Raw genomic sequence first — 18676 nt, 5'->3', positions numbered from 1 at the left:
GATCAGCAAATCAACACCTTAAGGAATACCGTGTGAAATAAAGCACGACTGGAAACAAAAGCTGTGTAGATTTTTTTTTCAAAACAATTTGCTGCGGTTGCAGTAGTGTCCATCGTACTGAACGGAGGGCGATGCTGAGTCCTTAACCTTGAATGTGCAATCTATATCGAAACAAAGGCTGCAATTCAACCGGGCGGGTGGGGCAGAACGAAGGAAACAACTGTGTGTGTGTTTAAAATCAGCAATATTGTCCTGAAACAGGAAACGCATTTTTCCGTTAGAAAGCAATAATTTTCCCCTTTCCTTTTTATAAGAGGGCGGTACCGACTCTTCAGCCGGAAGTTAGCAAAAAAAGAGCAAGAGCTGCACCACCCTCCGTTTACAGGCTGATTCTTCCTTATTCATGAGTGCGGAGAGCAGGTTCCTTTTTTGCCGCTATTTCATCGCGGACGCTCTCCTGCCTCCCCCCACCCCCCTCCCTTGAATAAAATCTCTGTTGGTGTTGGTGTGTCACCCCCCCTTTCCCCTTCACTGTAGCGTGTTTTTTTTTCTCTAACTAACGGGGGCGTCCGCAATTTTTCTACATTTATTTTAAAGCATAATATGAGAATTTTACGCATCCCGAACCGCTCAGTGTTTGCTTTGTTATTTCTCTTCTCTTTGTCATCATCATTTCTCTACTTCATATATGTAGCGCCTGGATTAGGTGAGTGTTTAATTTTTCATTGTGTGTGTGTATATAAGTCCTTTCTGTGCCTTCTGCTGGGTCTCCGAGGTGATGGTATTATTTGGGAGGTGGTGTAGTAACTGCTTTGCTGTTGCACAGTTCAGCTGACTGTCACATTCTCAGGCCCAGAAGAGAGAGAGAGAGAGAGGGGGGAAGCTGGATCTTTTCGAGATGGGGAGAGAAATAAAAGACAATCTCGTATCTGCGGCTTTACCGGCAAACGATGGGCGGGCGGGCGGGGGGAATGAGCTCACTCTCTTTAGAAATAGGAAATGAGAATTGAGTAAAGCTTTTTCACGGTGGAGACCAGTGCAGGTTTAGCGGAAGTACTGCACTGTTTGGTCATGGAACGAGAAGAAGCGCCCCAAGAAATGCCTTGCATGTTGCTAAATGTGTTTATTTAGAGGACGGGGAGGTTGTATAAAAAATATACAGTTTAAAAAAAAAATGTTTCGTGCCGGTTTTATAATCAAAAATTTAGTTCCATCCCCGCCCCTCCCCCCTGTGAGTTTGTGCGTTTTCACAGTTGTGGCTATATCTTTCGAACATTGTATCTACCTTCTGCATGCGTTGTATCCAAGCATTTTTGGTTTACGCAAGTTGTCGACTGGAAACATTTGAATCACATTGTTGAATTTCGTAACTTTCAGCAGACGATTGACGCCTTTAAAATGTGTATGCGTGGGTGATATGGTGGTGCACTGAGTCATTCACAAACCCTGAGTTGCTGCGTGAAACTGACTAGCCTATTCGCCTGTCAGCTGAGCAGAGACATGTCCAGATGGGAGTAGTTTCTTTCAGTAAAGTAACCTCTAGTTCTACAGTTCTCACGTGTTCTTTAGTGGAATAGTAGCTTGACCAGACACAACATGGATAATTGTACAAACCAATCCAAAATGTACTCGCATGCGGGTCTAAATACAGCAACTCTTGTGGATATGGAAACAGGTGAAAAGCTGAGGCAGTGTTTTATTAAAATTAAGAATAATCGAGAATTCTTGATTTATAAGGGGTAAGATACGAGACTCCCTGATTCATAAGAATTAAATCCATATGTGGTCAAGTGGAGCGACTTCTTATAAATAAGCTTTTCAATAAGTCGTTCATTTTTAGTTGTAGGATATGAGTTGTCTATTTGCCTCCTATCTGTTCTGAGCTTTTTCAAGAAGGGTGTGTGTGGCAACGAGGCAGTATCTAAGACAAATGTTGCTATCTAATCAAGGTCAGCCACAAAGTTTTTCCTGTAGTTCCTTGTACTAAGTGTCTTGTATCCAAAGAAAATTTAAACTTTAATTTCTTTGAAAACGCTATCCAGTAATAAACTGAGGAATAAAAAAATCATCTCATCCTAGTGGGACCAGTGCATGGCTGCAGAGAGCAGCAAAGATTCGAATGATGGGAGTAGGGGGTGAGGAGGATAAGGTAACTTTTTCTGTTTCGGATAACCCTTTTTTAGTTTTTCTAATTCTTTGTCAAGGTCCTCTTTGTCTTTCCTGCTCTTTATTACTCCATTACAGAAACATCCATCCTGTAAAATGTCTATCTTCCAATTTTTGTATTTTTTTTTCCCCAAATGTTTTGTGTCTAACTTTTTTGAATGGGTAGTCATTTTGAAATTTTGATCTCCATGACTTTGTACATATGCTTTGTCATTTTTAATATTGGGGAAGTTAGAGCTTTTTCATAGAGGGTCATTGGAATACAATGTTTAACCACAAGTGACTAATGAGATAGACATTGTAACATAATTGAAGAGAGAATTGGTTGAGTATTTCAAAAGGAACACTATCAAAGGATACAGAGAAACAGAAGTGTGAAATGGGATTCGAGTGGACAGCTCCAGGTGAAGTTAGCAGAGGCAGTGTGCCAAGTGCTGTGAATTCTGAGTCCACAGTGTGGGCTGCAAAGATGCCACCCAGAGCTTGATGGCATGATATGACTGAGTTGGTGAACTTAGCACCAACTTTTCATAAGTTATGTTTTCAAGAGTTACCATAACAGGGAAGGGTTTAAGCAGAGAAATATAAACCCCCTCTTTCCCCCCCCCCCCTCATTTTTATCCCCTCTTTCCATTCCCTCCTTTCCTGAAAGCAGTGGGTCTAACTAAACTACAGTTCTATAAGCACTTGCAGCCCACCAATACCTTTTCCAAATGGTCAGTCTTCATATGAGCCTGGACCCTTATCAGCAAAATATTTGACCTTGGAACATCACTGTTTGACCTTGTCCTCACCTAAAATTCGCATACTTTCTACATTGGAGTCAGACTGCTGGCTGATTTTACCTTTTTTCTTTTACCCTACACTACTTTAGGGACACTGAGATTCGTTAGTTCTACAAAACCAGGGATTATTACATAATGAAGCCTTTAATTATGAATAAAGTTTTATGGGATTAAGACATACCATATATATTCCATCTCTGATTGTTTCCTACTTAACTCCAGTAGCTTTGCTAACCATAGTGACTAAGGAAGTGTGTTAACTTGAAAATAGTGTTTTTAATGTCCAAGCATGGTATTTATAGTTTAAACAGTTGGTATCTCCATTCAGCCATATTCTGATGCTATCTAGTATAAGGCCAGGCCTACTATAGGATCCCCTTCCATCTGCTTTCTTCTCAAACAATATCCCACTTTTTTGGATATTCTTTGGGAAAAGGACATGGAAGGAAGTTACGCAGTTTCAAATATCTCCTTCTCTCTTCCTACCCATTTTGGAGACCTGGCATAATATTCAAGATTTGGCTTTGCATCTTTATCTTTCTTACCCTTGATGGCTGTGTTTTGACTCTAATTTCCATTGCTGTTCTCTTGAGGTCATACCAGCTTTTTTAAAAAAAAAACACTTTTATTCAAGGTTCTGTTAAAGCAAATTCATCCGAATGGTCCATTAGATCACAGTTTGTAATTTTACAACTGCTTAATAGTTTTCTATTCTAGATTTTAAATTAATTTGTATGTTGTACAATACATTAACAATGCAATTTCAGTTTGGAAGGATATGTTTGAAAGAGTCACTATTGAACAGCAGATCAAAGAATTTTGATGGTAGTATTTACTTCACTTTACTGTACTAAGCATTTATTCCTGTTCAGTGAGTTTTTGATATTCCATTTCAGGCTGACTGATTTAATGTTTGCAAACATTTGCCTTACTAATTGATCATGTAAAGGTTCCCTGAAACAAAATATTAATCTAGTTGATGTGAAATTCAGGCAGCCACCTCAACAAATTGACACTAGATATTGACACAAAGGCTGAGTTATGTAGTGGAAGTATTTATATGATCTATGCAATTAATGACTTAATTTGCTACGGAGTTATTTGAATTAAAGCCACATACCTAGAACACCACCTACTGATTGTATTCATCAAAAGGATGTATTCATCAAAAGGGTGATATATTCTGAATCACCCAAAGGAGCAGTGTTATCCTAATAAAATATGTTCCTTTTTTTTATAAAATAAGTGCACATTGACAATACTGATGTTTTCCTTTTTTTAAGTGTCTGAGCTAAAATAATGTTTGCTAAAATTAAGGCTGCTCAGCTACCTAATGGCTCAATGGGTATACTTATAAGTTTTTAAAAGGATTTGCTGGAACTCACGTGCACAAAGCCCCATTTTACATGAGCATAGAACTGTGCAAGTGGGGTACCATACCTTGGTGCTTCCCAGTTTCACCACTGTCATAATAAACTATTCTTGCAGTTATACCACAGTTTAAGTGTAGAAAGAAGGGTGGAAACTGTGTATTGCATTTAAATCAATTTTTGGGACTGCTGCAATGGAGAGCTTCTTTCCCCTAAACATTGCTATTGAATAGTATTGATTATACAAAAATGTATAAATAAAAATACACAACACCAAATAATTGCTATTAGTAATACAAAGCACGTAATTAGATCCTTGGATTGAATCTGTCCCTTGATTACATGCTGACTGTCACCTCTGGGAGTCTTTGACTGTAGACCATGTATCCCCTTCTCTTCTACACATTAGTCATGTGATTATTTTTCTTTCTATTCCTTTTGGCTCTAGCTATACTAGAACGATACCTGGACTCCAAGGTTTAAATTACAAGGAGAGATTACACAAACTAGGGTTGTATTCCCTGGAATTTAGAAGATTAAGGGGTGATTTGATCAAAGTTTTCAAGATATTGAGGGGAACTGATAGGGTAGATAGTGAGAAACTATTTTCGCTGGTTGGGGAGTCTCGGACTAGGGGACATAGCCTAAAAATTAGAGCCAGGACTTTCAGGAGTGAAGTTAGGAAACACTTCTACATGCAAAGGGTGGTAGAAGTTTGGAACTCTCTTCTGCAAATGGCAGTTGATGCTAGCTCAATTGTTAATTTCAAATCTGAGATAGATAGATTTTTGTTAACCATAGGTATTAAGGGATATGGGGTTAAAGCAGATATATGGAGTTAGGTCACAGATCAGCCATGATCTCATTGAATGGTAGAACAGGCTTGAGAGGCTAAATGGCCTACTCTTGTTCTGTTCCTATGATGCCTGTTTTTATTTATCTTACCTTTCCACAAAATACATTCAACTAACCAAATTTTGTGTACAGAATCTAATAGACCTGAAGATCACTTACCCTAATATATAAAGCCATTTATACCCAGGCCTGCTCACTTTATTGTTGCTAGGACTCAATGACAGGAGACCTGTTGCTTGTGTGGTTGCTGGTGTTTAATCTTTGTGCTGTGTATTTTGAGCTTGCTTGATAACAAAACTAAGGTTTTTAATTACAACTTGTAAGACACTGAAGCTTGATTGAAGGCCTAGTAATTAAATTGAGATTGTTTTGTGTTGCAGGAAGTACTGGTGGTAACATTTAAAAAATATTTAATTCGTTGGCGAATTGGAGTACATCTCTAGTTACTACATAGATAGTAGTAGTATCATCCCGCACCCATTGGCTTAGTGATCAAATCTACAGCAGAGGTTTGTGTAAAAGTCAAGTGAGCCAGCAGAAATGCATTATCCTACAAAATGATATTGAAAGGTGCGAAGCTATTTGGATTGGTTTTGAAAATCTATAGTAAATAGGACTGATTTATAAAGTGAAGTTGCAGTCCCAAAAGCATACTGGGAATAAACAGATGATGGTAAAATGCATTGGAACATCAGAGAACTCATGCATATGAACATACAAAAAGATGGACAGGTTGATCTACTGACCCTGCCCCAAATTGTCATGACACAACTAAACATCATGAACCTCAATGTTCCCTCCCACCAGCAGTCATGTAATCTCCTGGGAGAGGCAAAGAACCAGATCAGTACCCTAGGCCAATTCAGGGAAAAGAAAAACTGGGGAATTCCTTTGGGACCCCCACCTCCCACCCCAAGGCAATCAAAAAAAGTTCAGGAGATCACAGCGAGCATGACATACATAGCCACCATCCCACCTATCTTCAGTATGCAGTGATATTAGCCACAACAAGTAGCTTGTCCAGCTCCTTTTTGGACTGTTGTAGCAAATCAGCACTCATCACCCGAGCTGGCAACTTGTTCCAAGTTTTGATGATCTTGGTAAAGAAAGCCTCCTGACATCTAACCTAGTTCTATGCTTACATAACTTATACCCATGACACTTGCATTTCAACACATCCTCAAGTTTTAATCAATTGTTGGTGCTTTTGTGTTTAGATTGTATGAATTACCTGTCCTTTGATCCAAGCTGGATAAGCACATGAAGAAAGGAATAGAAGGATATGCTGGTAGGATGGGAAGAGGCTCGCTTGGAGCATAAACACCGGCACAGACCAGTTGGGCTGAATGGCCTGTTTCTGTGCTGTTAATTCTATGTAATGTATGTGTTTTTTTAAAATCCAGCATATATTTTGTTTTAGAATTTTTTCAAAAAATCCTTATTACTCCTCAATGTTCTTAACAAATTATGGCTTTTAAAATGAGCTCCTTAAAGGAATCCAGCAGTTTTCGACTTTTGACATCCTTGGTTGGCATAGGCCAAACTCCATTTAAGGTCCAATAATATGCCTTAAACTTAACCTTAGAACAGTGTCCCAACTCTATTGTGAAGTACAAAAAAACAACTTGCATTTATATAACACTGTTCACATCCTCCAGACATCTCAAAGTGCCTCACTGCCAATTAATTACTTTTTAAAGTGTGGTCATTGCTGTTATACAAGCAAATGCGGCTGACAGTGTGCAGCTAGGTTGTACCAACAGAATAAATGAGCAGTTAATCTGTTTTCTAGTGGTGTTGACTGAGGGATAAATGTTGGCCAGAACTCTGGAAGAGCGTTCTGTTCTTTGAAAAATGCTATGGGAACTTTTACATCCAGCTGAACAGTCAAATAGATGGCGCCTCTGTTTAACATCTCATTCAAAAGATGGTAGCTTCAGCAATCTCAGCACTGGACAGAATTGTCAGCCCAGATTACATGCTCAAGTCCTGGAGTGGGGCTTGAACCCATGACCTTTTGACTTCGATCATAGTGCGACCAACTGAGCCAAACTGACACACATTTTATTTTGCACATTAGCCATCCATACGGCCGGAGTGAGATTTTAAATCTAATGCTACATTACAGACAGCTTTTTGCTGTGTATTGACTGAAAACTGTGTTGAGACTTTTCATGTAAAATCCTAATTCAGTGTAGAATGGGAGAAGAGAGAAAAAGAAAAATTTTGGGCTAGATTCAACCCAAATTACAGTCTTTGAAAAAGTAATAATGCTATCCAATCACCTGGGAAATTATCAGCTATTATGGCTTTAGAAGTTCAAAAAAATAATTCCCTCAATGGTTTCAAACATAAAGTATTCAAAGCTGATTATGAACCCTGAAGTGGATTGACAATAACACTGGATAAGTAGCTGTTTAAACTATTTCTCTACCCTTTGAATTGCTTTTATACTATTTGCAGACTCCCTAACTTCAGTAATTGAAATGCAAAATTTAAAACTGCAATCTATAATTGAAACCAGCTTGCTCTTTTACCCCTTACTGACCTTTGTTTCTGCCAGAGCTGAAAATATTATTTTATAAAGTTTGATGGACTTTCAAAAGCATTTGCTGAAGATTTCTTAAATTCAGCAGTTTTTATGCAAAGGTTCTAGTGATGTAACATGTTGATCAAGACTATCTCTCCACAGTACCATGTAGAGATATCCCTGCAGATGATTGCATCGCAATTAGTTGCGTATTCTACCCAATTCTCTGCAAGCCAACATGTTCCCCGTCACCTTCCAGCTCCTGCTATATCTGCCAGCATATCCCAAGATGACTAGCACATGATGTCAATGTGTTATGCAAAGGTGAATTAGACTTATTACAAAATGAATTCATCACTTGAAGTTACCATTATCACTTGAATGGTGTCACTAATGGGAAAGATAAAATGGAATAATATATATGGTAGGATACATCTTCTGTCACTTTTTTTCATTTTGTACCCCCCCATGAAGCAATTAGATAAATCATTGTCTCCATTAATTAAATCATTGACTGTTCAGATGCTGCCATGGCTTACTTGTGTATCAGTGTTCTCTAAGAAAGCAGAAGAAAATGTGTAAGTTGGCCAGAAATAAATGTAAATTCCTCTGCAATTTTTTTTTAAGAGATTGAAAGTTTAAGGTTTTCTTTTAAAGCTGAGTGTTGCCATGATGTAACAGTGACCGAAAGGCTGTTACGACTATAGGCTTTAGACATTAGTGTTCTCTAGCACTCATCATTGTTCAATTTTATCATAGATTTTAAATGGACTATTTACTTGATTTATGTAGGTTATGCCTGTGTTTTGTCAGTGGTTGATATGTTGTCTGTGATATGATTGATCTTCAGTCAGTGATATTTAGCTTTTGATTCAAAGGGTATGGACTTTTAATGATGGGTACACTACAGCTGGCCTCATCAGCCCCATTCCAGGAAGGGGAAAAAATGAACGGGGTTCCTGCATTGATTAGTCTCCAATGTCTGCTGCTGGAGTTGCTGATGTAAAGTAAAAATACAGCTGCGCTTTGCTGGAATGATCCTCATTGTAATATAACCCACCGAGGCTCATTGTCCAGGCTCACACATGTAAAATGGGAAACGTGTAGTTTGATCTATATGTAGATCTTACAGGAAAATTCTGAATGTAACTTTAAGGTTACTCCCATTCTAATTGGCTAACTTTTAGAATTATATTTTTAACCATAAGGTTAAGCTAATGATTGTGTCTTTAATTTGTGAATACTTTTTACATAAAGGATAGCACTTAGATTCTCTGACGTAACAAGCCAACATGTAATTGATTTGTAGGAGGCACTTATGAGTGTTGCTCTGAATTTCCTTTCTTTTACTGAAGGGTGTAGCTTGGCACTTTTCCAGAAGATTCTAGCTGGAGCCAGGAATTCACCATGTCTGTTTGAGTCTAATGTTGTCTAGATACTTCAGGGTGGAGGTCTTGTGGTTGATTTTCAATTAGTAGCTCAGTTAAATCTTTTTTTGCATGCCTTAGTTATTAACCTGAAGCATTATGAACTAAACTGGAGCTTGTGTCTTATTTTCTGTAAATGCAGTGTTGAACAAGAACTACAGTAGTTCATCAAAGGAAAAATTTCCACTGCAACCTCTAATTTATCATGGAGATAAAAACTGCAGGGAGCACTGTAACACCACCAGCTGAGCTTGGAAATTGCAAGGCAATGTTTATTTCTGTTTTTTGTCTTTGCTACAACTTTTTTGCTTTTCATTAGATCAAAGATCTTTCAAATCAGTGAATGATATTGAAAGCAGAGATGATTTGAGAAATCTGCAGTTTTAATTTTTTGAAATCTCTCCTACTGAAATGCCTTTTTTTGCTTTTCCTGAGAAAAATAAAGCAGTTAATATTAAATCCTGGCTTTCAAGTACTTGTACGTAATATCTCCCAGGGTGTACATTTCAAGAATTAAAATAAGTAAAAGCAGGAATGTACATATACTGCAGGTACCCTGATTTCATGTTTCAACAAGTTAATAAAATGCACTTAAGTATGATTAGGATGGTTTATTGCATAGGTGTGTCACCACTTGACATGCTCAGATGCAGTGTGTTTTTCCTATTGTCACCTAGACCGTCCTTCACTCAATGTGTGGAGATTGGTTTGGTTGTTGCTTAAGAAGTATTTGGATATTGATAAAGTGCCTAATCAAACATGCTGTGGGAAGGATATGGGAATCAGGATTCCATTAAAGTGGAGAGACTGTGTATAAACGAAAATATACCTTGAAAATAAATACAACCACATATCAATATTGCCCAACCATTAGCATTTTATCAACTTGCTATAATACATGAGGCTACTTGCAGTCGATGCAAGACTTTTATGGAAATATATAAGCCAATAACTTGACTTTTCTCTATTGCAAAACTTCCTGATTTAAACTTTCAAAGTTTCCTCCTCCAGATTGAGATACCTTTTTATAAATCATCAAGTCTAATTATCTTCTTTCTCTACACCTCCCACCATTCACCCTATTTCCTTCCATGAATCAGTTCTGCACAGTGAGAAGAAAATTATTTGTGAATAGACTTTTTTTAAGTGGAAGTTCTGCTTTAAGCTATGTTTTTCTAGTGGATCTTTCTACATCAAATACTATCCCCAGCAGAAAACATAAGTGACCTACCCTCATGGTCATATTGTGGGTAGGTGGTACTGATATAAGTGACAGCAGAACAAGAATGTTCGTGAACTTTATCCCTTTTCATTTTCATATTTGTATACTTGTTCTCTACTATTAAGTCCTGTTGTCAATGTTTTTCATCTGCTTTCCAATGTTGTCCCCTTCTTTCCTGAAGCTGGTGCCTTATGCTGAAATATAATTTCACAGGCACCAGCTGCCCACAATGGTCAACTTTTGGTGTTGACATAATCTTCCTAATGGCTAACTACACTGTGGTGTGGTACTCATTAACCAAGCTCATTTTGGCAACTGATTAACCAACGTTATCGTGGCATCTCATTAACCAAACTCATTTGTGACAATTCATTAACTGCATTTCGTCTGAGGCCCACATGCAACCTCCGCCCGACTTTGGGTGATTGGTGTGTCGGCCGCACAGCCAGCATGCGTTCCTGATTTCAGGAGCTGTGGGAGTGTTAAAATGGTGCATAGCATGGACCTGGACTAGTGGAGGAAAATTGGCCAGGTATCTGACCCAGTGTGTATCCAGTTCCAGTGCGGCCTGCTGGAATGTGTGGGCAAGGACCGGAGTGGTCTTAAACTGTGGTGATTTCCATGGTCAAATGGCTAATCATTCCCATTGTCAAGGTTCACTATGAAAATTGCCACATGGGAAATGCACAGAAGGGCAGGTGTAGCGTGTGAAATTATATTTCAGCATAAGGCACTAGCTTCAAAAGAAAAGGGGACAACATTGACAAAAAGAGTTGATAGAGAACAAGTATGCAAATATGAAAACGATGAAAGGAAGGGTAAAGCTCACTAACATTCTTGTTCTGCTGTTATTTACATTAGTGCCACTTATCCGCCATATTTACTTGGGTGTCTCTGAATCTAAGAGCTCTGAGTAACTATTTTGTGTAGGTAGAGAGAGAGAAATGGTATAGGAGAGGGTTGAGAGACAGATTGCTGTTTATACAGTATGGATTATGAAATCTGTTTGTCAACTAGTTTCCCAACAGAGGGCAGAGCACCATGCAAGGTTTTACATGAACATGGAAGCATTACACAAATTCACCTGTCATGATTAGTTTGTTTTTGTGTACAAAGGGTGCATTTGAGTCATGCATAGTAACTGAATCTCTTGAGTTGAAGCTATTGGGTGTATGCATAATGTAAACAAGATACCCTTTATATGTTAGTGAGTTGTAGGGTATCCTATATTTAATAAGCTAGAAGCAATCCAGTGAAGTTGAAGTACAGCATGAAGAGCTACAAACACATGCTAAATATATACTTCATATAATATTGTCATATAGGTAGTTCATTGGTTGATTCCATAAGGTTTACTTGTACTAATACTCAATTGTATTAACACTCAGGCCAAAGTAATTTGCCCAAGTTTTTAAATTTGTTGCTGTACTCTATTGCCATAATTTGAGCACACAGTGTCATATATATGGTGGGGGTACATTTACAAATGAACAAACAATTTCATCTAAGGAGGAAAATTCAGAAATTTGTAGGCTTTTTGTTTTTAAAAAAGCAATGTTTTGTACATCTGAGCTTCTGATCTCTTTTGAAGATTGCAATACACAAATTAATAACATTAGGACAATTCTGTGAGTAGTTTAGTTAGCATTTGGGTGTAGAAAAACCTGGACACTTATTGTAAAGAAACTGCAATATTTAATTTGCTAGATAATGAATAATTCAGTACAGTACCTTAGTCCAAAAATAACCATTTTATACGGAGTTAACACAAGTTTGACTTTAACCACAGAAATATGTTCAAATTAATTATTGCCCATGCTGCATACCAGTTGCTGACAGAAGGAATAAGTGGCCACCCTATCTCTAGCTTCTGCCAATGCTGCTGTTGAGCTGGATATTGGAATTATGTCCACTTGTGAACTAAGTGAATTTAACTGCTCATCAGTCATCTCTTAATCACTTTTATGGGTGCCCCGATGTAAATTTACTTCTGATAAATTGTACCTGTAACTGTTGGATAATTCAGTGTAGTATGTCCTCATCATGACCTGAGAGAAGTATTGCCTGAAGGCACCTATATTTTCCATCCTAATCAAATGGGGTATCAGGCTGCTGCCTTTTTCAAATTTTATCAAAATAGCACCTGAAGTAAACTTTGCTCCAAAAATTCCAGTTCCCAATATCCTATCAGCACTTGCAACACCTGAGGCTTAAACTAAAGGCTGTTTTTAAAAGAACCTGCCTGATGCATGCTTTTATATCCCCTTATAGAAAAAAAAATGGCTGGAGAATTACAAACAATTTTAATGGTCCATTGTGATTTTTCCCTCAGTTTTAGCCAATTCTGAGGTCAAGTAGTTATTACTGTGAAATATCATTGAAAATTTGCATTTTTATTTGATTGTATGCTCTGAATTGGTTGCAAATTGATGCTTGTTCTTTGGTTGGTTGGGGAACTAATTCAGCAAAAATAGTCGAATTTAAAAGACTGATACAGTTGAAATGAACTCAAATAAGATACTGCCAGGTGTTTCTATTCTGTGTGAAAAGATAGTTTGCAGAATTAATCTGATAGATTTGCAAAGATTGTTAAATTTGACCAAATTTCCTAAATAAAAGTAGAACCTTGATCATTACTTGCTGCTATACGTTAGTAAGAAGATTTGATTCTCTGAATTAAGAGCAAAGTGTTAAATACCCTTGTTACAAATTTAAGTCTGCCATAGTTACCCTCACAGGTTCAGTGACATCAGTCACTCCCATTAGCGGTCTGAGTAGCTTATGTTCACGGGAGTTGACTCACTGCCTTATGTCCACTTTTATGATAACGTGACCCGGGGGTGTAACAGTGGGTGCCCTTGTGACACAAACTGGATATCTCTGTCTTTTGCATGTGTATTTCTTGAAACTCCCCGACAACAGATCAAGTTGACAATAAATGAGGCAAGGTTGGTTCGAAACATTGATATTTTATTCCATAGAAAGACATTTTGAAGTATGTTGAACATCTGCCTTTTTCAAAATGTTCTGGGCTCCTACCTTGTATAGTTTCTATTCTTAAAAGTGCTCAATAATGCTGGGCTGATTACTAAAAAATTATATTCTGGTTTCCTGTCACTTTCAGCACCTTTTCCCCCCAATTCTACCGTGCTAGGCAGCAGCATCCAGCAGTGCAAACCAATTGAAGCAAAGGGCTTTATCGACCTTTTATTGTGCATAGTCCTGATTTTTTTTTGTTCTGTTTTAAATAACAACTGAATATATTGGGAATGCAGAGGCCTGTCAACATTTGAAAAGATAGAGTAACATCTTGGGTGGAGGCTTTGTCGTAATTTCGTCCTGACCATGTCTTTTGCATTGGTACCAATCAAGTGAGGGGAAAAATAGTACAGGGGAGGGAGGAGTGGGAGAAAGAGTAATCAAATAATTGGTATTTACACAGAATGGGCTACAAGTTCTGCTGGTTTGTCAACTACTTTAAATCTTTAGCAATTCCCATTGTGAACATCAGGAAAGTGTTTAATAGAATGGAAGATGATATGTCCTACCCCCATTGACCTTCATTGTGCAATTTTTTTTGTTTTAAATAAAAACATAAAATGTTGGGAATATACAGGTGCGTCAACATTCGAAAAGACAGATTAGCAGTTTGGGTGGTGACTTTGTCGTCATTTCATCCTGATGTGCTTCGTCTTGCTTTAATCAGCATTTGAATTGGTTAAGAAAATTGGCAGCCCAACCGTCTTCTACCACAGATCTAGGCCAGATCATATTATGCGGTTGAACAAATAACTGGCAGGTATTTTGGGTGTATCGGTCTCCAGAATTCAGTTACTGGATGCAATTCTATCCATTACTAGGTCTGAGGCTGGGTTCCAGTGTTTATTCCTAAGGTCCCTTAAATATCTTAACAAGTTTTGGTTATCTAGGGTAGTCATTTGTCTATTGAGCATTTTATTACTTTTAGTAGACTGTTTAATGAAGTACGGTGCTACAGCTCAGGTCCTTGCTTGTACATTTTCCTGTAGATTTGACACTGGTTTCGATAGTGATCCCTTTTTAAATAATAATGCAACAAGGTGGTGTTAACAGTCAAATGCCCTCCATCTTGCATTACCTAATCTATTTAAATATGCATGCAGTAACATAGATTGGTTTCCAAGAAAGTGTGAAATCAGCAGCTTAATACTATGCTACTACACTTAACACTTATTGGTGTAGTTTGAGGCAAAGTATTTATATTTACTGACATAATTCACCAAAAGTATGAGAGATTGTTCAGCCTTGATGAAAAGCCATGTGAACTAGTATGGTGCTTTCATACAAATGGAGTTAATGTGTGAAGCTACATTAATTGGAACATTTGAGTGACCATTACTTTGCCATTGACAAAGATGTAAAGTGACAGCTTATGTTTACGCGACGTATGACTTTTACAATCAATCCTACATGAGTGTACTATTTTAGTTTGAAAGATTAATACTGGTTTGTTTTTATGGACTCTGCAGAATGAAAACCTAGCATATGAATTTACAAACTGCTTAATCTTTTGTGGTCTGGCAGATAAGTTATTGTATCTTGCTCTTAATCTGATATGGAGAGTTTGAGCTGTTTGGTATTGTGGCACTGTGTAAAAAAAAAAACCCAAATCTCTGTTCACTTAAGTGAGATCAAATTACTTGCATGCTTTACTGGTGCTATGCTGCACTCAGCTGAGAAAAGGTGGTAAGATGTACTTTGATTTCCTTAGACCGGTGCTTTTAATAAATTACCCCATAATTTATTGCTGTAACTAATGTACTGAGCATTCCAATTTTATTATCTGTAATATTACTCTTAATTTACAAGCATTTTGTGGTAAAAGTTTACATGACCTATCTTTTTGTACTTCGTATATATTTTAAACGTATAAGACTGTTTATTTTAGCTTGAATTTAAAAAGCATCCCATATAATACAAGATCATTCTAAGCTGTGTGGTAAGTATCTGGGAGAAATAAAACTCTCTGCTGCCTTTACAACTGAAAATTATTCACTGAGGGAAATCTTTGCTGAGAAAAACTTACCTTTTCTCCTGAAATTTGGAGCTGAGGGAAGGGGGTCATTTTAAACACTCAACAAAAATATTGGAAAATATCTTGCTTTATACTGGCATTTTTAAGTCAATAATTCTCAGATACCACAGGGAAACACTGCTTAAAGTTTGCTCTACTCTATACGATACCATTATCCACAAGGTTATTTTCTCCCAAGCAACAACTGTAAATAAACAGCTATGACACAATGTATTCATAGTAGAAATAGCTCCATAATTGCAGTGAAACCATATTTTTAGACCGCACATGTAAAATGTGTTTTTTTTTAAATCAAAAATTTTGCATACACTGTCAAGTAATACTTCACTACTTTCTCCTGTCGAGCTATTTCTGTCATAGTGAAACTTGACTCTGTTTTACATTCTCCCCAGAGTTCTCGACATCTTGTTGTTTGCTCACACATGAGACCTTCCCTGTTGTATATTTGCATGTTGCTAACATAAGAACAAGGGGTGCCGCTCCAACCTGCCACATGCTTTCTTATCACTGACTTCTCTTGTGGCTGACGTTGCTCCCAACAATGAGGAAACCTACACTATCTATAAATATTATATTAAAAATTAGATTGGCACTTCTTGTCACCTTTTTCTATTATAAATTCCTGCGTCCATATTTATAATGGAGACTTCCTATGTAAGCTTGTCACAATGTGCTTGTCACTCTCTTACCAGTGCAGGTGCTGCTTCCCCACCACTGGCAAATAGGTTTTAATTAACGCCTGATAACTTCAGCATTATAAATGTGGACGCAGCAATTTATAATGGAAATATAAAAATCAACTTGCAGGAAAGTCTGGCCCAGAATTCAACAGGCTATTAATACAGTCCCTTGCATTAGTGAAGATTTTGTTTGCTTGTGGTTGAATCTGCAAAACAACCTGTTTCCAGTAAAATGGAAGATGCCAGAAAATTCTGGTTGCTGTTAAAATATTTGAATCAGAATTTTTTAAAAAGCCAACTTGGAAATAAATTAACACTTGTATTTGATATCTAAACTGACATGAAATTGGTTTCCTTCAGTGAGTTTGCTCCACATTACTCACTGATTTCATTTGGGCAGGAGACATGTTTTCAAAATAAACCACATTACTGACTGACATCTTGAGCTGAATGACTAAATAAGTTTCCAGTAAATACAATCTACATGCAAATTTCTGAATGCTCCACCTGAAATCTGCCGCAATCCAACCCAGTATTCTGTAAAGGTTCAAAAAATGTGGACACAACTTCTCTACCGAGATTAATGTTTCAGTTGTGGATCCTTCGCCAGAACTGTAAGATTTTTCAGATGACAAGCATTTAAAAAGGAACTAAACAAAGGGAAGAGGAGATGATTAAATGGCAGAAGTGAATGAGGGATAATAAGAGAAGTAAAAATCTGCCGAACACCTCTGGTTCTGTCCGCATGTACGACCCCAAGCTCCCTGTTGCTTACTATTTCAATTCCCTGACCCTCTCCCACTCTGACCGCTCTGTCTTTGGCCTTCTACATTGTTCCAATGAAGAGCTCCAGGAATTGCACTTCACCTTTCTATTAGGTGCTTTGCAAGGGTCTGACCTTCATATTGACCTTCAAACCTTTATGGTCTGCACTTCCTCTTCAGCAGGAGGTGCTGACTGTGTGGAATGCATGTGCAGGGTTTCATGTGAACATGGTGCTGCGGTGGAAATCTGCGCTTTGCATCAACATGCTTTTTTTTCTTCTCCCAGGCCCCAGTAGTGTGCCACTTGGCCAGCTTTTTGTGCTTCCATTTCTAACCTGCCTCTTCTCCCACCCCCTCAGTCATTGACGCATTCTGTGTGTCATAACGTCTTTAAGAACATAAGAACATAAGAAATAGGAGCAGGAGTAGGCCAATCGGCCCCTCGAGCCTGCTCCGCCATTCAATAAGATCATGGCTGATCTGATCCTAACCTCAAATCTAAATTCATGTCCAATTTCCTGCCCACTCCCCGTAACCCCTAATTCCCTTTATTTCTAGGAAACTGTCTATTTCTGTTTTAAATTTATTTTATGATGTAGCTTCCTAGGGCAGCAAATTCCACAGACCTACTACCCTCTGAGTGAAGAAGTTTCTCCTCATCTCAGTTTTGAAAGAGCAGCCCCTTATTCTAAGATTATGCCCCCTAGTTCTAGTTTCACCCATCCTCGGGAACATCCTTACCGCATCCACCCGATCAAGCCCCTTCACAATCTTATATGTTTCAATAAGATCGCCTCTCATTCTTCTGAACTCCAATGAGTAGAGTCCCAATCTACTCAACCTCTCCTCATATGTCCGCCTCCTCATCCCCGGGATTAACCGAGTTAACCTTCTTTGTACTGCCTCGAGAGCAAGTATGTCTTTTCTTAAGTATGGACACCAAAACTGTATGCAATATTCCAGGTGCGGTCTCACCAATACCTTATATAACTGCAGCAATACCTCCCTGTTTTTATATTCTATCCCCCTAGCAATAAAAGCCAATATTGCGTTGGCCGCCTTGATCACCTGCTGCACCTGCATACTAACTTTTTGATTTTCTTGCACTAGGACCCCCAGATCCCTTTGTAATGCAGTACTTTCCAGTTTCTCGCCATTAAGATAATAACTTGCTCTCTGATTTTTTTCCTGCCAAAGTGTATAACCTCACATTTTCCAATATTGTATTGCATCTGCCAAATCTCCGCCCACTCACCCAGCCTGTCCAGATCCCCTTGTAGGTTTTTTATGTCCTCCTCACTCTCTACCTTCCCTCCCATCTTTGTATCATCTGCAAACTTTGATATGTTACACCCGGTCCCCTCCTCCAAATCGTTAATATAGATTGTAAAGAGTTGGGGACCCAGCACCGACCCCTGCGGAACACCACTGGCTACTGGTTGCCAGTCCGAGAATGAACCATTTATCCCAACTCTCTGCTTCCTGTTAGATAACCAATCCTCCACCCATGCCAGAATATTATCCCAATCCAGTGATTCTTTATCTTGAGCAATAATCTTTTATGTGGTACCTTGTCGAATGCCTTCTGGAAGTCTGAATACACTCTGTACACTGGTTCCCCTTTATCCACCCTGTACGTTATGTCCTCAAAGAACTCAAGCAAATTTGTCAGACATGACTTCCCCTTCATAAAGCCATGCTGACTTTGTCCTATTAAATTATGTTTATCCAAATGTTCCGCTACTGTCTCCTTAATAATAGACTCCCAAATTTTACCCACCACAGATGTTAGGCTAACTGGTC

The 18676-nt window shown here is 38.2% G+C and overlaps 1 protein-coding gene across 2 annotated transcripts in view; it reads left to right on the top strand.

The window, feature by feature from the left end:
• The first annotated feature begins 358 nt into the window (after positions 1 to 358).
• LOC137335280 (beta-1,4-galactosyltransferase 5-like) overlaps positions 359 to 18676 on the top strand; it is an 81714-nt gene continuing 63396 nt past the window's right edge. Inside the window, exon 1 of one of the 2 annotated variants that reach the window (XM_068000574.1) lies at positions 359 to 706. In XM_068000574.1, the coding sequence (XP_067856675.1) occupies positions 604 to 706 (103 nt within the window). In that variant the 5' untranslated portion in view covers positions 359 to 603. The remainder of the gene's footprint in view (positions 707 to 18676) is intronic. The other variant, XM_068000576.1, reaches the window with a different exon arrangement.

Source organism: Heptranchias perlo, chromosome 19, assembly GCF_035084215.1.
Source record: "Heptranchias perlo isolate sHepPer1 chromosome 19, sHepPer1.hap1, whole genome shotgun sequence".
Lineage (NCBI taxonomy): Eukaryota > Metazoa > Chordata > Chondrichthyes > Hexanchiformes > Hexanchidae > Heptranchias > Heptranchias perlo.
Note: the sequence above shows the minus strand (reverse complement) of the source record. Positions and strands in the feature narration are given on the sequence as shown.